This window comes from Syngnathus floridae, chromosome 19 (genome assembly GCF_059516105.1).
Source record: "Syngnathus floridae isolate MCC-2025c chromosome 19, RoL_Sflo_1.0, whole genome shotgun sequence".
Taxonomy (NCBI): domain Eukaryota; kingdom Metazoa; phylum Chordata; class Actinopteri; order Syngnathiformes; family Syngnathidae; genus Syngnathus; species Syngnathus floridae.
This window is the reverse complement of record NC_142431.1, coordinates 816,918-836,590: the sequence shown is the minus strand read 5'-3', so window position 1 is coordinate 836,590 and position 19,673 is coordinate 816,918. Positions and strand designations below refer to the sequence as shown.

The 19,673-nt window shown below is 52.3% G+C and overlaps 5 protein-coding genes across 10 annotated transcripts; 2 read left to right on the top strand and 3 right to left on the bottom strand.

Annotated features, from left to right (window-relative positions):
- Positions 1 to 48: 48 nt before the first annotated feature.
- On the bottom strand, positions 49 to 5,455 carry LOC148381355 (scavenger receptor cysteine-rich type 1 protein M130-like). The gene is made up of 16 exons (XM_088362707.1): positions 5,319 to 5,455; positions 5,159 to 5,179; positions 4,737 to 5,063; positions 4,384 to 4,674; positions 3,999 to 4,316; positions 3,648 to 3,932; positions 3,257 to 3,574; positions 2,894 to 3,187; positions 2,496 to 2,804; positions 2,128 to 2,442; positions 1,752 to 2,060; positions 1,299 to 1,592; positions 883 to 1,218; positions 705 to 812; positions 550 to 619; positions 49 to 479 (listed from the first exon to the last, which is right to left on the bottom strand). Exons 1-16 carry the CDS (start codon positions 5,362 to 5,364, stop codon positions 317 to 319), a joined length of 3,804 nt encoding a protein of 1,267 aa, XP_088218833.1. The 5' UTR covers positions 5,365 to 5,455; the 3' UTR covers positions 49 to 316.
- A 471-nt stretch (positions 5,456 to 5,926) lies between these two features.
- Positions 5,927 to 8,374, bottom strand: sh3bgrl2 (SH3 domain binding glutamate-rich protein like 2). Of its 2 annotated transcripts, none has more exons than XM_088362722.1 (4): positions 8,181 to 8,374; positions 6,752 to 6,937; positions 6,436 to 6,516; positions 5,927 to 6,276 (listed from the first exon to the last, which is right to left on the bottom strand). In XM_088362722.1, the coding sequence occupies exons 1-4, from the start codon at positions 8,226 to 8,228 to the stop codon at positions 6,265 to 6,267; spliced, it is 327 nt and encodes a 108-aa protein (XP_088218848.1). In that variant the 5' UTR covers positions 8,229 to 8,374; the 3' UTR covers positions 5,927 to 6,264. The 2 variants fall into 2 exon arrangements, with proteins under 2 accessions (XP_088218848.1, XP_088218850.1); XM_088362724.1 differs by having other exon boundaries at positions 5,927 to 6,273.
- A 431-nt stretch (positions 8,375 to 8,805) lies between these two features.
- lca5 (lebercilin LCA5) lies at positions 8,806 to 12,798 on the top strand. Of its 3 annotated transcripts, none has more exons than XM_088362047.1 (8): positions 8,806 to 9,172; positions 9,962 to 10,313; positions 10,380 to 10,597; positions 10,665 to 10,970; positions 11,035 to 11,172; positions 11,265 to 11,510; positions 11,585 to 11,741; positions 11,810 to 12,798. In XM_088362047.1, the coding sequence occupies exons 2-8, from the start codon at positions 9,962 to 9,964 to the stop codon at positions 12,487 to 12,489; spliced, it is 2,097 nt and encodes a 698-aa protein (XP_088218173.1). In that variant the 5' UTR covers positions 8,806 to 9,172; the 3' UTR covers positions 12,490 to 12,798. The 3 variants fall into 3 exon arrangements, with proteins under 3 accessions (XP_088218173.1, XP_088218174.1, XP_088218172.1); XM_088362048.1 differs by having other exon boundaries at positions 11,582 to 11,741; positions 11,822 to 12,798; XM_088362046.1 differs by having other exon boundaries at positions 11,582 to 11,741.
- Positions 12,799 to 13,142: 344 nt separating this feature from the next.
- fam167ab (family with sequence similarity 167 member Ab) lies at positions 13,143 to 14,820 on the top strand. Of its 2 annotated transcripts, XM_088362051.1 has the most exons (3): positions 13,143 to 13,298; positions 14,083 to 14,408; positions 14,492 to 14,820. In XM_088362051.1, exons 2-3 carry the CDS (start codon positions 14,106 to 14,108, stop codon positions 14,753 to 14,755), a joined length of 567 nt encoding a protein of 188 aa, XP_088218177.1. In that variant the 5' UTR covers positions 13,143 to 13,298; positions 14,083 to 14,105; the 3' UTR covers positions 14,756 to 14,820. The 2 variants fall into 2 exon arrangements, with proteins under 2 accessions (XP_088218177.1, XP_088218178.1); XM_088362052.1 differs by lacking the exon at positions 13,143 to 13,298 and having other exon boundaries at positions 13,800 to 14,408.
- Positions 14,821 to 15,376: 556 nt separating this feature from the next.
- Positions 15,377 to 19,543, bottom strand: ccm2 (CCM2 scaffold protein). 2 transcript variants are annotated; one of them, XM_088362049.1, is made up of 10 exons: positions 19,143 to 19,543; positions 17,889 to 18,065; positions 17,724 to 17,807; positions 17,461 to 17,644; positions 17,260 to 17,396; positions 17,020 to 17,155; positions 16,825 to 16,882; positions 16,604 to 16,739; positions 16,396 to 16,534; positions 15,377 to 16,289 (listed from the first exon to the last, which is right to left on the bottom strand). In XM_088362049.1, exons 1-10 carry the CDS (start codon positions 19,170 to 19,172, stop codon positions 15,979 to 15,981), a joined length of 1,392 nt encoding a protein of 463 aa, XP_088218175.1. In that variant the 5' UTR covers positions 19,173 to 19,543; the 3' UTR covers positions 15,377 to 15,978. The 2 variants fall into 2 exon arrangements, with proteins under 2 accessions (XP_088218175.1, XP_088218176.1); XM_088362050.1 differs by lacking the exon at positions 19,143 to 19,543 and adding an exon at positions 18,166 to 19,124.
- Positions 19,544 to 19,673: the final 130 nt, after the last annotated feature.

The following is a 19,673-nucleotide window of genomic DNA, read 5'->3' as shown; positions in this document are numbered from 1 at the left end:
TTACCTTTCCAGTTGTAGCTTCTTGACTAAAACAAAGATGCACTTCACTGTAGGAAATACTTTTATTGTTTGGGGGAATTGAAAAATACTGCTCACAAAAATCCCGGCATTATAAAATGGGGAAAATATTTAAGGTGAGGTCTTTATCCCTTCAAGCAGCAAAGAGGGGGAAGAAGCACAATATATACAAAAAGATTAAGTATTGAAAAAAAGTCAAAATTACATGCAAAAGCACAGGTGCCAAACTGCTAAATGGGAGGAAAATAAATGTTTTTTTTTATAGAGTTTCCTGTGACAAAATCAAAAAGGCATGCAATCACGAGGAAACCAGCGGGTCCAGCTCGTAACACATTCGGCCAGGCAGGTCCTCGGGCACCCTCTGCCGGGAGCTGTCCGAGTCCACCTCGGCGGCCTTGTCTGCCGGCGGCGGCGGCGGCGGGCCCTGCGCGCTCACCTCGCTGCTGGCCGTGCTGCGATTCCTGAGGAGGTCAAAGACGTTGACATGTCGGCCATTCGCGGTGAATAATGCATTCTTTGCTTTTGCCCTACCTGCCCTCGAATCCTCGATCGCTCGTGTCTTTCGAGTCGGATTTCATGGCTCCGAATCGAATGGAGGGGCCTGACGGAATCAAATCAGCTCAAATTGACACCGCGGCGCCCCTTTGATGGGTTCTGATCAGCCACATGAGCGCAGCCGTGCTTACCGGCATGCTGCCTCCTTCTTCTCCAGAGCAGATAACCCACAGTGACAACCAGCAGCAGCAGCAGCAATCCGCTGACAATTCCCGGCACCACCGATGACGACGAAGCCGCTGCGGGCGACACAAGTCTGAGCCCGGCCGGCCGGGAGAAAAGCGCCACAACCCATTCGGAGGGGCTTACCCACGACGTTGATATAAAGCGAGGTGGAGGGAGTGGACCAAAAAGCATTGGAGGAGAGGTTGACGGCGTAGAGGCAGACGTAAGCTCCTCGGTCCTTGTCCTCAATGTCGGGGAATTCAAACACGGCCACGTAGAAAAGGGTGTGTCCGAAAGCCGCCTTGGCGCTGGTGACGTTGGTGTCGGTGTTCTTCAGGTAGAACGTGCCGCGGGAGTACAGAGAATTCACCGAGCACGTGACGGAGAAGCTGTTGCCCCGTGTGACCGACACCTCCCGGGGACTGTAGACCACCATCACCTGGAAGGTGGTCACGGAGATTTGCGGCTTCTCCAGCTCCACTGGAAAGAATCGCAGAGACGGACGGACGCCGGCGTCAAAGTCGCCAGCGTCGGCCAGATGGACAAGTCGACGCCGGCACCTTTGACGTCGAGCTCCACGGGATCTCCTTGAGGGTAGTAGATGATGTTAGCAGGCACTTTCTTTTGATACTCGCAGAAGTAGGAGCCCCGGTGACTGAAGTTGACTTTGGACAGGCTGAAGATGGCCACCTCGTTCTCGCTATACTTTTGGAGCTTGAAGGAGTCCTGTAACTTTTTCAGCAGGAAGGTGCCGCCTTCGAGCTCCGTCAGGATAGTGCAGGTGAACTCCACATTTTCACCCCAGTGAACTTGGCTGGAAGGCCTCACGGCGATGCGAGGCTTCGACAGAGCACCTGAGACGACGAGAGGGAGAGGCAACCGAGGTCAAAGGGCGTGCACCACTGGTTCGCCGTTAAAAAAACATCTGTGGACTGAGTAGGGAGCTTCGTGCAACGCCACTCAACGATGACAAGATAGATGCAAGCAATATCGTCATTTTCAAGGCTTCTTACCCAAACAGATGACTCCGGCGTCCTCAGAGTGGCCACAGTTGTTCTCGCCAAACCCTAGGTGATTGCAGTGCGTGATGGCGAGCTCCTGGCCTTCGCACACCACGTCGTCCAGCCAGATGGGGCCGCTGCCTCGGCCAAAATGCGCATTGGAGGGCGCCGACACGGCGTGGCCGCAGCCTAATTGTCGGCACACCACGTCGGCGGCGCTCAGTTCCCAATCGTCGTCGCACACCGTCCCCCACTGGCCGGCGTGGAACACCTCCAAGCGGCCCGAACAGGTCCTCCCGCCGCCGACCAGCTGCACTTTTTCTGTGGCCGCAAACATGGAAAACTTGAAGGAGGGGGGGGGGGGGGGGACGCAAAGTGAGGACTTCACCTCCACAGGAGACGCCGACGTCATGATCGTGCTGGCACGTGGAGCGGGCGAAACCCTTAAGCGAGCACTGCTGCAGCGAGGTGGCATTGGCGAAACAGCCGTCGCTGGCCTCCATCACGGGTCCGCTGCCTTGGCCGTAGTGGGCGCCGCTGTGGACGCTGATGACGCGGCCGCAGTCCAGACGATCGCACACCAAGTCCGCCATGGCCAGGTCCCAGTGGGCGTCGCACAGCGAGTACCAGGCGCCGGCGTGCTGGACCTCCACTCTCCCCGTGCACTCCCTCTCGCTGTTCACCAAGCGCACCTCCAAGCTCTCTGCGGGAAGCAAAATGAGCGGCGATGTCTCCAAACTTTGCTTTTTCTCTCACCTGAGCAGATGACGCCAGCGAGCGACGTGGTGTTGCACGATCCGTCCAGCAAGGAGCTTTGCGGGCACTGCGCCAACGTGGACTCCGTGCCGCTGCACTCCATCTGCATCATCCAGACGTGTCCCGAGCCGTGGCCGTACTCGGTGGCCGTGGTGATGTTGAGGGCTTTGCCGCAGTCCAGCTGCTTGCACACCACTTGGGCGTCGCTGCTGTCCCACGTTTCGCCGCACACGTCCCCCCAGCGGCCTTGGTCGTAGAACTCCACCCTCCCGACGCAGCGGTTGACGCCGCCGGCCAAGCGCACGTTGCCTGCGGGGAGAGACGCCGACGCTACCGACGCTACCGACGCTACCGACGCTTGCCCTCTTCCAGAACGCACGCAAAGCACTTCCACCGACCTGAGCATCGGACCGACGCCTCCTGGATGTGGACGTTTCGGACGGACTCGCGCAAGGAGCACTGCTCGAGCGACTTCTCCCTGCCGCTGCAGCTGATGGTGTAGCCGCTTTGGTCCCCGCTTTGCCCGAAAGATCCGGCCGACTCGACGGGATCGCCGCAATTCATCTCCCGGCACACCACGGCCGCTTCGTGCAAGCCCCAGTGGGCGTTGAAGACGGGCCACCAGTGGCCTTGGTGGTGGACCTCCACCCGACCCGAACACTGGTCGCTTCCGTTTATCAGTCGGATGGTGGCTACAAAATCGTGAGAGCTTACAAGATCTCCAAACAACGAAGACGCTCACGCGAGGGCACGTCGCTCACCTGAACACATCACACCGGCGTCTTCGGCGTGATCGCAGTTGTTGATGCCCAAGGGCCTATTAAAGTCACAGTCCATCAAGGACGACTCGTTGCCGGCGCACGCCACGTCGTCCAGCCAGACGGAGCCCGTGCCTTTTCCGAAATAGGCGCCCGATTTGGCCGTGATGGCCGTGCCGCAGTCCATGGCCCGGCACGCCACTTGAGCGTCTCGAATGTCCCAATGGTCGTCGCACACCGTCCCCCAAGCGCTCATGTGTTGGATTTCCACTCGCCCCGAGCATCGGTCGGTGCCGTTGACGAACCGGAGCGTCGGAGGATCTGCGGACGGGACGGCGAGCGCGCACTTTGATTCCCGATCGAAGCCATTCGACGGTTATTCTTTGTCTCTGACCTGCGCAGGAAAGCGAAAAGCCTCGGCACGCGTCGGCGCTCTCCCGGACGCTGCACTGGGAGAAGGAGGTGGCGTCTTTGCCACAGGAGCCCCGGTAGCTCCTGAGCGGGCTTTCGCCAAAGTACTCTTGGGATTTGGACGGCCCTCCGCAGTTGAGCTCCTGGCACAGCATGGCGACCTCCTTGGCGCCCAAGTCGTGATGGCACAGCTTGCCCCACTCGCCGTCGTGGAAGACCTCTAGGCGGCCCGAGCACCGCCTGCTGCTGTTGCCCAGTCGCAGCGTTTCTGCAAAAAAGCCCAAATCCTCTAGTGTCCGCTTTGCCGTACTTTTGGACGAGCGAGCGTAGCAACCTGAACAGATGACGCCGGCGCCCTCTTCGGCGTTGCAGTCGTGATAGCCGAATCCTTGGTGCGGGCACTCGGACAGCGACTTCTCCTGGCCCGTGCACTCCAAATCGTCCAGCCAGGTATCGCCCACGCTGGTACCGAAGAAGGCTCTGTCCTTGACTGCCAGCGGGGCCCCGCAGTCCATCTGGCGGCACGTCACGCTGGCCTCCGCCATGTCCCATTTGTCGTCGCACACCGGGCCCCAGCGGCCCTGGTGCAAGAGCTCCACTCGGCCCTCGCAGCGGTGGCTCCCGTTGACCAGACGAACCACATGTTCGGTATCTAGCGGGAGCAAACAAATCTAGAATTGCAAGGGCTGAGAAAAGGGACGGCCGGCCGGCCGACTTACGGTCGCAGGTCACGCCGGCATCCGGGCACTGCTCGTTGACGGCTTTGTGCGAGCACTGCGAGAGGGACGTCTCGTTGCCCGAGCAGGTGCTCTTCACCGCCGAGATTTCCCGCGATTGGCCGTAATGCGGCTTTTTGCCGGACGTCCGCGGCTTCCCGCAGTTGATCTCCTGGCAGAGCACCTTGGCTTCGGGCAGGCCCAGCTCAGCGCAAACTTTGCTCCAGCGGCCGTCGGAAAAGACCTCCACTCGGCCGTTGCAGCGGTTGCTGCCGTCGCTCACCCGCACGTGCTCTGCAAAAGGCGCCGGTTCAGCTCGCCGCACGTTTGGCCCAGCCAAGGAAGATGGCTCCTACCCGAGCACACCACCGCCACGTCTCCTCCGTGAAGGCAGTCGTTCTCGCCGAAGGGCCTGTGCGGACACTTGAGGAGGGACAGCTCCTTCCCGGTGCACTGCACGTCGTCCAGCCAGATCTGCCCGGTGGCGTGGCCAAAGTTGAGCTCGGCTTTACTCACGAAAAGCGCCGAGCCGCATCCCATCTCGCGGCACACCACGTGGGCGTTGGTGAGGTTCCAGAAGTCGGCGCACACCGTGCCCCAGGTGCCGCTGTGGAAGACCTCCACGCGGCCCGAGCAACTGGTCGAGGTCAGACCCGCCAACCTCACCGTGCCGCCGGCGCATACTGCATGGGAATTGGAGAGAAATTTGATTGATTGGAATAGTTTCCTGTTTTGTGGCCCGACATGATCAACTTTTGTGTTTCAGGCCAATACTCACCTGTAGAGATGAACAAAATACCTGAGGTAGAAACAAAACGGAGCTCAAACACTTTAGTGACATCCAATATTTCAACACCCGATAGATTTACCGAGAGCTGATTTGATTCTTAGCCAATGAAATGTTCTCATCAAACTGCTGTCAAAAAGTAGAAACTTACCAATTGCCAGACACAGACGTAGTTTGTCACAAATGGACCTCATCATGTCTATTCGATGTCGAAGAAATGGTCAGGCCACCCACCCCTCAAAAACTTCCAAATCAAAGTGTGCATGGACTCGGACCGCAAAAAGCGTGTTGACATTTGGATCAATCATTAAAGACAGGGGATGCTTTGACCCAAAATCTGCACCGGGAGAGCGAGAACCCCCACTTTTGTAGTTTTTCTAGGTATACCTTTTTTTTTTTCTCACAAAGTTACGGCGCAATTTCCAATTCATTCAAGGACTCTCCTTTTTTTCTTTCAAACTTCAAAACTTCACATCAAACTGCACTCTCAGTGTTTCAAATGCGAGATATGAAGATTGACTCCGCTATTGATTTGCGGGTAAATCATTGCATAGGCCCGTTTTGATGGGAAATGACGCGTGCGGTACAAGAGGGCGTCAAAGGGCAAGCGAGTTGTCGTGCTGATTTTCCCTTGAAATGCTGCCAATTGATGTTGTCGGAAAAAAAATTCAACGGAATTGACCGAGACAAACATCTGTCCATTTTCCATATAGCAGGAAAATTCACTTGCGCTTGGCCCGACAATTAAAATCTACGTACTGCAGAAAATTCATCAACTTTATTTTGCAATGTGACAATTTGACATCACTCTCGACAAATATCGTAAAAATCACAATAATGTACATTTAACACGATGGCACAGCACATGGAAAATATCAAAAATGGACGATTCAAACGCACGCTAGTGGCCACATCATTAGGTACACCTCATCGAAACGGGTGCACTGTGCATGGCTGGGTCACCAAAAGTGGCATGATTGGCGTCGCTCCCTTTTCTGGAGGGGGGGGTCTTGATCAACATGTACAAGAACTTTTTGAAGGAGTCCCGTGCACGTTTGGCATCCACACGGCCGGGAGGAGTTTTCCCTTTGTGCCTTCTAAGACTGCTGCTGTACAAAAACAAAACCTGAGTTGTTTCGTCATTTGTCTCATCCGTCTTTTAATGCATGAGACCCAAATGGCTTCAGTGATGTGGCCTGTCCTTAGAACTACAAAAAATGAAGGTAGTGCAAAAAAAAAAGGAGGAAGAAATGTCATAAATGGCTTACCTGGTCAGAATCTTGAGCGGCGACGCCCAGGAAGGCAAAGACGCTGTTATTTTCTTTTGAGCGGAAAAAGTCCTCATAGTCCTGCCGGGATGGAAAAGGTGAGTCGGCGCTGGACCGAGCCCTTCCAGCCAGCATCCCGGAAGCAATTGGACGAGCACGTCGCCATGGATTACCCCCGCAGGCAAGAGTGACGCGGCGTAATCCTCGCCGGGATTATGGTGGGATTACAGAGGTGCATGGCGTGCATTTGGATGGATGATTGAGCCGAAACTCACAATAGCCATCATGAAGCAGCCTGCGTGCGACCTGCACCTACCCCACAGTAGCGATCGCCGCTGAAGATCTGCGGGGGCAGCGGGTTGCCTCCGTGCGGCCGCTTGTCGCAAGGGATGTGGCGGTACATCCACAGCCGCTGCTCCTCCAGCATGGCGATGTCCACTTGCTGGAACTCGATTCCGTTGGCCTCCAGGAAACCCACCACCGCCTGCTGTTGCTTTTTCACCTGACGTCGGCGAAAGCGCCGCCTCGTTACGATCCAAACTTGGATTTATAATGTCTTTCCCGTACTTGACCCACATTTTTAAAAAAAGTGAAAATACATCATTATTGATCATTATGATGGCCACTAAAGCAATAATACATTGATCATTTTAGCCTGGATTAATTGTTCTCATGCATTTTAATTCATCATACTGATGAAGCAATTAAATACAAAATAATTCAACTTAAATAGAGGTAAAAAAAGAACACGTTAATGAGGGTATCCGAACATGGGCATATGGGCGGCCACAATGGCACTATTGTTTTGCACGTCTGGCCTCCATTGGTACACTCGCCAACCCAAACAAATGTGACCCGACAGTGCACACTCAATCGCAATTTGGCCGAGTGACAACAATTCAGAGTGAGAACCAGAGACTCAACCCGAGAGCGCGTGGCAATCGTGTCATCATTTTAGGGTGGCAGATTCAACACTTGTGGGCGAATTACAAAAAGAGTCCATGGAAATGCCTCACGCTCCATGCAAATATGCAAGAGTATATTGTTTGCACACTGAATGAAGGGATTAACTTGGATTAATCCTTTCATTACACGACGAAGGGGAACAAAACAGGACTCCTCAGGACAAACGGACCATGCAAGGAAAGCAATGGTTTGCCTTTGCGACACTAAAAGTCACCGGCAAGTACGAGGCACTCTAAAATGGGCACGCCAGCCCCAAGCCGCGCCCACGCATTGGTTGGCCAGTCAATTTAATTAAAAAAAAAAAAAAAAAACTGCAATAATAATTTCCCCCCTTCTCAATCTTCCACATTTCTCTGCACGACATGCATGCACTCGAGCAACAACGAGGCACTCTAAAGCAGCCACACTTTTGGACACTTTGGAACACTTTCCCTCCTTTAATTTCCAATTATAGCCACTCAGCCACCACCCCAGGCCCCATCCTTTTCTTTTTCTCTCTCTCTCTCCCCTGTAGCCAATCACTGCTAACTCAATTCAAAGGCATCCAAAAGCCAATTGTTGCACTCACAAGCTTCGCTCTGGCATCACTGACCCAAATGGTCAACTTACTCAGGCGTACAATGGATGGACTGTACTTTCCCTTTCTGTTCTATGCATCGGTTTATATAAAGAGCATTTAACGACAGTTGTCGATGATAAAAATAAAATGATTGGATGAATCAATAATGCACAAATAGTTGAAGCGTTACAAAAAAAACATAAAATCCCCAATTACTTACTGCCAGAGATCCACTTGACGAAGCGACGTAAACCTTGACAATGACCATTTTAATTCACCATTACGGAGGAGGGAAACCAAGTTTAAACGATGATGTCGCTCAGAAGCAGCAAAAAAAGCGCTTCATTGCCTTTTATTGCAGGACAGTGCAGACGCGGTCCGCTTTTGCCGATAAGCTGGCCATACTGAACATCAAGCTTCCGGTGTTTCTTTTCAAAACAAAAGGAAAACGAGTTATTCTCTTCACGTCTTTTTGTCCACTGCTTAAATAATATATCTCCGAAAACACAAATATCATCTCCTGAGTTCTAATGTAGAGCAGGAATTGTGTTAAATTTACATTACAACCCAATGAAATTCGACACAACACGTGACTTTTTGATTTTGAAAATGTTAGTGGGTAATATAAACTGATTTATGAAAAGTTATTTTGCTTTGCCTGTTTATTTTTAAAGATGAAACATTTTCTCACACTTTTATGTAGGGCTTTATTGTAAAATAATGTAATGACAGGTAACATTTCAAAAACAACAGAGTAATCGACCCTTCAGTGATAAACAATTAATGAAAATAAAACGATATAAGTTCTTGAATATGTGTGCAGCTTTCACGTAATGTACCGGTAATGCAAGACGAGCTGGTGACGTCACAGAAGCGGTTTCCATGCAACAGCAGGCAGCGATGGCCGTCGTTCTGGTTCTCCGTCCTTTCTCGGTCTCGATCTGCAAACTCTGCAGAGCCACTCATGCTAGGCACACTCACAAGACGCTACTTTGCAATTAGGACACGTAAACAAGACGAGGAGGCTACCAGTTCGCCTTCGTATCACGTTAGCCATGTTAGCTTAGCCAATAGTTTGAGCCTTTTTCTTTTTTTTTTGCGGCGAGTTTTCCACTATGAAACCGATCTTAGCGATAATGTCCAATTTTGTGTAAAAACCACGAGCAGCTGTGAGCGATCCATGACCGTGAAGGTGCAAGGCGACGTCTAACGGTAAGACACGCCTCACCTGTTGCACTATTTTGTTCTTCTCGCCCGCTTGGCTCTCCGTTAGCTCCTCCGATACACTTGCAATACTTTTTTTTTCTTTGTAAAAACACATTCATGCTTGATCGTGCACCCATTGGTGCTCGAGGCCCAGTTTTGTGTGTCAGCGGGGACAACAATGCACCCGACAAGAACAGACGGCGGTCAGGGTTTTAGCCTAATCCTGGCAAAGGTGATGCCATTTCCCAATGCTTGCAACTTCACTACAGATATTCCAAGAAATGACTCTAGGAAGGAATTTGGACTGAGGTAGTCGCTGCGTGGCTCGTCTTGGTGGTCTTGATTTTGGCTTTGTAGGCTCGCGTTGCCATAGAAACACGCCCATCAAGCTGGATCTGTCAGAGGGGTTGTTTTGGCTGGATCTTGCTTCAAGTTACTCCGAATTGAAGTTCAGGGCAGAAATGACATGAAACAAAACACACTACGTTTAAACAGGTTCAACAAACATCTGTTAGCGTCATGCTAATACCTGCTTGTAATGCAAAACAGCAGAAATTAGGATAGTCACTTTCCCACACACGGTGCGGTTGCTAAGTGAGCATGTTGTGCGAGCAGGAAGTCCTCAGAGCAACCTGTCGGCGTCTGGCCTCAGTTGCTTAGTAGCAACGCCCGCCCCGGTTAATCTTTAGTGTGGTGACTATTTCTGACAATGTGAGCAAGATGTTTCAAGCAAAAGAAAAACATTTGCTTCCTCTCCTCTTCCCAAACCTGTTGTTTTGGTGACCTCAAAACAAGATGGAGTCCAAGAGCGACGCGTTCGAAGACGACTGGGACGACCATCGGAGCCGAGGATCCTTCAGGAGCCGGAAGAGTCGAGCCCCCTCCGGCAAAAAGCTCAAGCACTACAAGAACTTCCGGGAGCGGACCCAGGATGAAAAAGCAACTTCCAAAGCGGAAGTGTACCCCTCTGATCCTGACCGAGCGTCGGACGGCGAGGGGCGCCGCAGCAAGGCCACGTCTTACTCGGACGAATACGAGTCGGAACGTTCGCTCTCGCCGTACGAGCGGGATCAGACGCTGTCGCCGCCGCCGCCGCTTCCGCCAACGCGTGCCAATCTCATTTCCAGCAGCTCGCCCTACAACACAGGTTTGACACGCACGTCGGAAGCAGATCCATGTTTGAATGTTTTTACATTTGACACGTGCGCAACAGGTATGGAGAGGCGAGTCCGGGCCCGCCCGCCGCGTCCGGGCCGGAGCCGGGCGTCGCGGTCCCTCAGCAAAGAGTCCCTCCCTCCCAAAGACTTGGACCCCCTGACCAGGCAAATGCTGTCGGGGCGTCTGCTGAAAATCAACGAGTTGCGCAACGTGCACGGCGAGCTGCAGCTGCGCATCGCCGAGTTGCAGAAGGAGAATCGCATCCTTAAGCAGGTAGACTCGGCTCGAGGCCAACACGACACCGGAGCTCGCCTGACCCCGTCGGACTCTCTGGCGGCAGCTTCATACGCGTCAGGAGAAGGCGCTGCAGAACTACACGGACGCCGAGAGCAAAATCTCCCAGATGCTGTCGTGCCACGCCAGCGAGACGCACGTGCTGCGCGAGCGACTGCGCCGCACGCGGGAGCGCGAGCGCGCCGCCGAGCGCCGCCTGAAGGAGAAGGAGGAGCAGCTGCTGAAGAGCCACGCCACCGTGGGACGCATGAAGAAGCTGGTGGAGCAGCGTGAGCTGGGCGCCCGCGAGGAGCTCAGCTGCAAGCTGGAGCAGGAGAGGGCACGCACGCACGAGGCCGAGCTAAAAATGAAGGTAGCGTTGCCGCCTCGCCTTCTTTCACGTGACCATCACCGCTGCCGTTTGTGCCGCCCGGTAGGAGCTGGAGAGGAACATGGAGCTGAGCAACGGCAGCCACCAGAGGCAGCTGGCTGCCGAGAGGAAGAAGACGCTCTGCGCGCAGGAAGAGATCAAGAATCTGCAAAAGGAGCTGGAGCAACTCGCCAGTAGACTCAGGGTGCCTCCAGAGAAACACGCAAATACATTCAGCCGCATCCTCGCGACCACCACCACAAGCTCCTTAGTGACACCGTTGTCACCTTTTTCCAGGAAAAAGAACGAGAATTAGAGATCCGCAACATTTACGCTCACCGCATTGGGAAAGTCTCCCCGAGGAAGGCCGCCGACGGCGAGTCAAAGCTCAAAGGTGAGGCGGAGGCCTCATTCCACAAGGCGCACAGACAGTGCAAGGCGGTGCAGACGCGCAGCAGCAGCAGCCCCGAATTTCCCTCGCCGCCACCGCCCGCCTTGCCCGAGTACAGCGATCCGGCCCCTGACGGATACCTGTCACTCAAGGTAACTTCTCGCCTGAATATGGAGCCATTCAGGATGAGTCACTTTATTTTTCTCTGCTTTGACGTGGTCAGCAGGTGGAGGTGGTGGACGGTGGACCCAAAGCAAAGCAGGAGCAGCAGAGGAAGACAAGCCACGACAGAAGAACCTCAAGGGACGAGAAGGAGACGGAGGAGGACCATCAACAGAACGCTCAGGATGTCCGTGAGGCGAAGGCCAACATGTTCACAGATGGTAAGAAGAGTCCGGCGGCTCGTACCTTGAAAAACTTGCAAGTAGATCAGCGTATGTGACTTCCACAGACTGGGTCAAAGACAAGGAGGATGACGAGGTGGGCAGCTTCTTGAGGAATCCACACAAGAGCGTCCACGTCCAGGAGGAGGCGGAGCTGTGGGGGAACCACCACCAGGTGGACGCCGGCGAGGCGCGTCGTAGGAAAGACCAGCTGCTGGCCAAGATGCGAGAAATTGACCTCCAGAACAAGGACAAGCGGAAGCCCGTCCACGTCGACTCGTCCGAGTCCAACGCGGCCGCCGCGGAGACGACGCCGTCGTCGACACCGTCGTCAGGCCGGCGGCGAAACCTTTGCTCGATCCGATCCAACGAGGACTTGGTCTTCGGAAGCTGCGTGGACTCGTTGGGGGGGAACCCCCGCCAAAATGCCGCCAGGGACAACGGAGACCACGCTCTGGAGGCTATTGGCATCTTCAGCCTCAAGGGGACGGAGGAGAAGAGCAAGAAGTCGGCGCTCATGCAGCAGCTGTTCGGCTCACTGGCGGCGCCATCGGGCGACGCCCGGACGGCGGAGCTGCTGGACGGCATGACGGGCGGCGGCGCCACCAGGGGAGGTTCGCGTGCGACGGGGCGTCTCGGCTTCGGGGCGGCGCCCGCCTCCGTGAGCGCTCGGCACGTGGTAGACAGCCGGCCCGCCGTCCGCGTCATCCCCTCCTTTGACGACGACATCGAGGAGCTCACCTTGTAGCTTGACATTCAACGTTAGCTGATGCATCACTCGCGTGGAGGACTGGTTGTTTTTGTTTAGCAGTAGTTGCACTTGACATTTGGTTTTGTCATGAGCTGACATCCATGAACAACAATACGACGATTGATATTTCAATTATTTCCAACCATCAATTGTCTCATTTGTGTTTGGTTTGTGCTAGTAGCACTTTGATCATTTATTGCACTTGTCACACGAAACAAGGACCAAGTGTTTTTCAGTGTGTTTTGCTATTTAATGTGACATTTAGTATTTTTAGTTCCCGATTAAATATACGTACATGCTGTCAAACATTGTGTTTGTTTTGTGAGGGCCATAACGATACATTTAGGTCGCACTCAATATCATCTAGATAACACGTTTTTTAAAAAATAGGTTCAACACAAACTTAAAACGAACATTTTATAATTGTTATTACAACGCGATGTAAACGCTGCATTACGACGTGAAACAGATTTGAAACAAACGTGGCAGAAACGCCACGGTATCCTAGCAACGCACTTTTACTATCGACTTGACCCACCCAATATGGCGGACGCGCCGACGTGCCCAAGCAACGGACCAACCCACTTGAGGCGGCGACGCGTCCCAGACCGGTGGGAGGGAATTAAATTAAAACGCAAGTTTTTTTTTTTTTTTTCCCTCTTCAAGAGGGGCTTCATGTAGTGGTCTTCACTCGTTTAGTTTTCAGACAAGTCAGGGCCACGAAACTGAGAAGACATTTGAACCAGGTCCGGTGAAGAGGAAGTGCATCGGATGCTTGGAAGCGCTTCACCAAAAAGAGTCACGTGGTAAGGACTGCCTGCCTCAGTTGACAAATATTCAATGTCATTATTTTTTTTAATTGTATTTATTTTTACATTTACAATTAAAATGAAGAAATTCTGATCACCCCAACAAGGATAAGCAATGCAGAAAGCGATGGGATGCTTGTAAATAAATAGCTTTTATGGCAAATATGCCGAATAAGTCGTTTAGTTAAAAAATGCAATGAGCCAAACTTTCCTAAAAGTCATTGGTGGGAGCAGTTAGCTTTTGGCAAGCCATAATAATCCCCCTGGCAGTCTTAATGCAAGCCTATCATTAGATGCAACGAGCTCAGCGCGGGTCGGGCCTGTGATGGCTTATTATGGGATAATGGCCCGGGACCACTTTTACTGATGATTATGATTACAGCATGCACATTGTTGGCTGACTTTGATGGAGCTTGCATGCCTGTTATCAAGTGAAGCAAAACATTATATTTGGTGACGCAACAAAAATCCGTTTTTTTTTCCCATTGGCAACCCGTTGAAGGGGAAAACACGTTAAAATTCGTTCCATCTTGTTGCCGATCAAATATGTAGTCTTGAAAGATTGATATCGACCGACTGCTACATTACATTAAAACTACTGAGTCATGTAAAGTGTCAATGCGGTTGCTACGGCAACATAGACTGCTGAGCTGCCGTCATTTGATATGCGACGAGTCAACTGCCTTCCGCTCACTACCGTCAGAATTATTTTCACTTTCCTGCGGCATTTTTTCTCGTCTGGAGTTCCAAAGCACTTTAGGAACGCTTTCAAATGTTCTAGTGTGGTGAAGACGCTCTCCAAAAATGGAAGTCTCCCCGGCCAAACCGATGGCTTGCGAGGAGGCGAGACAACGGGAAGATGATCTTTCGCCTTCGGGTGATCATCTTCTCACCCTGAAGGCCTTGACCGAGAAACTGAGACTGCAGACGAGGAGACCTTCTTACCTGGAGTGGAAAGCCAAGGCGGAACGTTTCCACGGCTCGGGTAGCGGGGAAGCGGGACGCAAAGCAGGGGACTCTGCCGTGATCCGCTGCCAGTTGCCGTCGGGGCTGCTGAAGACCTTCGAGACCCTAGACGAGGCTCTCGGCTGGCTCAGGAGAGAACTGGTGAGACGGTGTCCGAGATTATAAATGTTCTCATTCGGAATCAATAGCCAACCTCCTCCCAGACTGAGGAACTTTTCTTTCAGAGCGACATGCGCCAGCAGGACCAGCATCTGGCCAGGCAGCTGGTCGGTCTGCGCGGCGACATCAGCGAGCTGCGGATCGAGCAGGCGTGCCAGCTGCACCGCCGCATGCTCAACGACGCCACCTACGGGCTGGAGGAGCGCGACGAGCTGTCCGACCTGCCCTACGAGTGCCCCGTCACGCCCGGCCTGGGCCTCTCGGCGCCCCTGCGGCTCATCGGCGTCACCAAGATGAACATCAACTCGCGTCGCTTCTCGCTGTGCTAGCCCAAGAGTATACTGGAGCCAAGAGAAGCTAACGCAAGGTTGTCTTTGAGAGCAAATAAAAACACAGTTGGAAGTGTCAGATCTGAGAGCCCATCCAAAATGTTCTGTCCTATCGTTATCTAACATTTCAAGTTGGACAAGCGGCGGCTCACGAGTTGCTCTCATGAATTTGTGGCAACATTAAAGTGCCAGAACAATCCCGTGGGCGCAGACAAATGGGATTAAGGATTAACGTTACGGGAGGCCAATTAGGATGCCTTCAACGCCGCGCCGTTGATAATTCCTTTCGCTCGCTCAGCATCCAATTAAGACGGGCGCTGATGTGAAAATTCTAGGCAATAACAAATGACTTGTTGTCATTTTTCATTGCCATTAGAGGCCACTTTGAGTGGCTGTGGTCCACTCGCAGCCAGCCCACTTTGGTACCACCTTTTGGAGATTAGCAAATGGAAGCGTGACTGGACGGAATGCGCTCCAGTCAAGCGGACCACTTTCCCAGCTTTGATGGCATTAGGAAACGTCGCTGCGATCTCAGGCTTGTCCGAGCACGTGATCGGTCAAAAGCCATCGCCATCAGGACGCCAGAGTGGATCGACGTAAAGGACGACAGCGTTCCAAAGGTCTTGCAAAACGTTGTTCTTTTTAATAAACATCTGCACAACGATGACAGTGCGTGAGGGGCGACTGACTGTGCAACACTTTCAAAGGCACAATTGGGGGTCAACGGCAGCTAAACGACCCAACGCTTCATCTCGGGGTTTCCCAAATTCTTCCAGAAAAAAATGGGTAGCCTCCCCTTCATTTGATTAAAAACAAAAGTCGCCATAAGATGCACAGCAACTGCTGACCACGCACACAGTTTACAAGAAATGATGAGGCGGCCATTTTGGATTCTCTGTGCCCCAGTAAGGGAAAGGCTCGACGGAGGCAACTTTGGGTGTTCAGAGAGCACAAAACGGGCAAACTTCCACAAATTGCGGTGCACTACTAAACAGGAAAACAACTAATCGAGGGGGGAAAGCAATAAGGCAGCGCTAATCGAAACTGAGGTGGTGACTGCATCCACTTGTGGTGTGGCTGACGGCGGTGGCAGATACTGCCCATAAGTGAGGAAGAAACGTAACCAGGGCTGGACCGCACGTCAGCCTAAGTGCATTTGATTGACGTCATACGACGACTAACCTTCAGTGTGATCGTGCGATCAATGGGTGGAGTCTGCCTAGTTACAGCGCGGCGCCTTCACCGTCCATGCTACAGCCCAGTGCCTCGATGTCATTGCTGATGTCGCTGATCATTCGGTCCCACTCGTCGCCCTCCGAGGTCTCCCCGGCCTCCTCCGGGGCCTCGTCGGAGGCGGCGCCGTCTCCGCCGCCTGCCGCCGCCGCCGCAACGTTGCCGTTGGAGTCGGAGGCGGCCGCCCGCCGGTAGCGGCCGAAGCTGTCGGTGATGATGCCGCGACCGTCCTTCACGCCGATGGTCTCCAAGAAGTTCTCAAAGTGCTGGCTGTCCTTCTCGGGGATGAAGGGACGCAGGCCTGTGATAGTCACGGAATGAAATTCAAAGGTGCCGTTAAAGACAGCCAAACAGTAAAGTTCCTGTCATGACACACGTGTGCGTTTAGAAAAGAGAAGAAGTCCTACCAAGCAGGAGGAACTTCCTGCTGTCTCCGTAGAGCTGCCGCAGGTTAATGCAGAACTCGTGGATGGAGGAGCCGTTGCGGTACGCGTGCAGCAGCCCGGCAAACTGCTGAATTTCCTGGGAGGACAGCTTTGTGCGCAGCTGGACGCCACACAAGTGTCAACGACACAATGCCAGTTAGGAAACTCTCGAGTGGCGGAGAGGTCGTACCGTGGTCATGTAATCCTGGAGCAGCTCGGCGGCCGTGGTGCTCAGCTCCCCTTCGCTCGCCGTTGTGACCTGAGGAGAGGCGGGGCCGGAAGCCGACGGGGAGCTGCCGTCGGCTTCCGGCGATGCCTGGAATGGACTTGGAGGGGGAGGAGGAAAGAAAATACGTTTTAAGGAAGCATCGACTGGAGTAGGTGAGGGAAAACGAGAAGGTGAGCTCTTACAAAGGGCCAGCTTCGCCTTCGAAGGCTTCTTTCATGTCCACTTTGCTTGACGAGTCATCTGAGGAACCGGCGCGTTCGTCAACAAAATTAGCGCTTCAGACCAGTAGTGATAAAAAAACAAATTGTGCCTAGAGCAGACGACGAGGCGCTCTATTTGAATTTGTAATATTTGAACATTTGGTTTCAACTGCTTACCGCTGTAGAGGGAAAGATGTCTTGTAGGGGTGGTGGCGCCATCAAAGATGGCTCTGTCCAAGAAGTCAATGGTGGACTCGGTGTAGACAATCTGGAAGACTTGGCTGAGCAGAAGGCACAGCTCCTCTGCAGCTGCCTGACGCACAAAACAGCAAGGACAAATGTATCCCTTCCCAAACATGAATGCCACGCGCGCCTCGTATTTTTTTTGGGGTCACCCGTGGATGCTAAGCAACATACTTTATTGTCGACGGCGAGGACAAGCAGACAGCACACTTCCACCAGCACGGCGCCGCTCTCCGACAAGGAGCTGAGCGTCTGAGATTTGTTGAGATCAGGACAGGAGCTGGGACAGGGGGAGCCTCCGGATTCCTGGGCTGAGCCGCACAGGATCAGTCACCACTTGATCTATTTGGATTGCGGCTTTCCACAACTGCGTACCCGTCTTGATGACGACGAGGTGCTGAGAGTCGTCGCGGATGTAAGAGACGGCGGCGATGTCGTGGATGGGCACCCTCAGGATGATGTCCTCGCCGTCGCGCCACACCAGCTTGACGTTGTACGCCGACAAGCTCACCACGGCGTCCTGCTCGGAGGTCAGCTGGCCCGCCAACTGATGCGACTTCTGCGGACACCAACCATCGGTGTGCTTGCCTTTGTGGAGGGCACGCTCACCTGACATTTGAAACGGTCACATGACTTACTCTTGCATTGTCAATGAGCTGGAGGACTTCTGTCCTGCTTGATGGGTTCAAGTATCCCGGCACCGATGTCAGCTGGCCCAAATACTTGAAAGGACGCAGAACCGAGCCGTTACTTCAAACAGTGTCACTAAAGTCGAGTATGAGAGAGAAGTCGGCGCGCCTCACTTTGACTTCCTTCTCGATGTAGTCATTGAGCAATATGTCGGGGTCGATGCGGTGGTCGGGTTGCGAGAGAGAGACCGTGTGGAGTGCCCGGCGCTCCGCCGATTTCTCCAGCGCCTTCTTGTCCCGTCCTTTTTCACCCTTCAGGAAGACCCGCTTGAAGGGTGACACAATGCCAGGCTGAAGGGGAAGTTCAGAAAAAAAAAAAAGACTAACTACTATTTCAAAATGTTAACCGTTAAAGCATGGGAGGATATCAGTTCGAATTGAAAGAGCCTACCTCATAGTCCATGCAAGCTGATGCGAGCAGATTAGCGCGATTGTTTCGTTGTTTACGTTCATCACCTGTTGCCTCATGCTATGCTAACTAAAAATGACACTTTCTCACGTCAAGACACAACCAAAGAAAAGGGAAGCGTCAAAAGAGGAAGCGCACTGCCGCAGCATCCTGTGAGGACACCGGCGTTCAAACTTGACAGCAGACTTCGCGCAACAACTCTGGAGTTGACCGCTGAATTATTTAACAGTGTTTGGCGTCACGCGACAGGTGCATTAATATTGATTGTTTGCTGGAGAAATATGAGCTCACTGCAGAAAGAAAAATCACATATTGTTAGTGCTACTTTTGGGCACATTTTTTTATGATTATTTTTAAACGACTCAGACTATGATCTTTGCTATAAATACAATGTCAGACTGGATAGCTTATGTATAAATGCAAAATACACTCAGCATAAAACAATACGTCATTATAATATGAATATTTTAAATATGCAGAAAGTCTGACGGGACATTTTTCTATAATCACACAGCTCACTATCGCCCTCGCGTGGCGCAAAGAAGAAGTGCAGGAGCAGTGACATCACTTTAATGACTACAAACAAAACATTCAACACATTCAGTATCATATGGAAACGTGAATTTTTCCTACAATATAGATTGAAGCACTTTACATAAGAGTTCATCGAGCTGAATCAGCATGCTCTTACTCGAGCTAAGTCAAGCTAAATCTCAGCATTGCAGTACACGGACCCAAGTTTTATTGAATAGTGTACACTCAAATGTAACAAAAATATAATTTAGCATTATTTGACCCACATCGTGACACATATACTGATGGTTTGACGAGACGGGCTTAATTTTGGCGTTAAACTCGACTGGGTCAGGGAACTCAAGCGGGTTAGCATGCTAGCCGGCCAATAGTAATTGAGTGGCTGGGCGGCTGTAAAAACAATCCCACAAAAAGTGTCGACTTGCCTTTTTGACTTTTTTCACATCTTCCTCCATGTCTACGACGAGGTCCTCTTCTTCATGTTCTGCTTGTCGCCTCCTCCTCCACCTTCCAAGCGAGATACGACATAACCAAAACGAAGCTTTTGGGGAATACCTTCCGACGTTAGCTTAGCCTAGTAGCCTAGCATGGGTGAAGTCAGCCCAAATTTGGGGTGAAGGCCATGCGCCATTCTCAATTTTGGACACGTCCAGAAGTCCTTAGGCAGGCAGGCGCCATGCAAGCCTTCCAACCTGTATCCAAATGAGGTTATTTAGCTACACGGCTAGCCGAATGCTCAGGAAACAAAGTCGAACAAAACAATCCAAACTTTTTAACCGTGCCGCCATTTTGGGCGTCAAATGCATCCAAGCACGCACAGCAGCGCCCCCTTTGGTCCAGGAATATTACGTTCAGGAGTATGACGTCATTTATCTTTCAAATAAATATACGTTTTATATACATTTAGAATTGAAGTTAGATTTTTAGTTCACATAAAATAAACAAAATAAAATAAA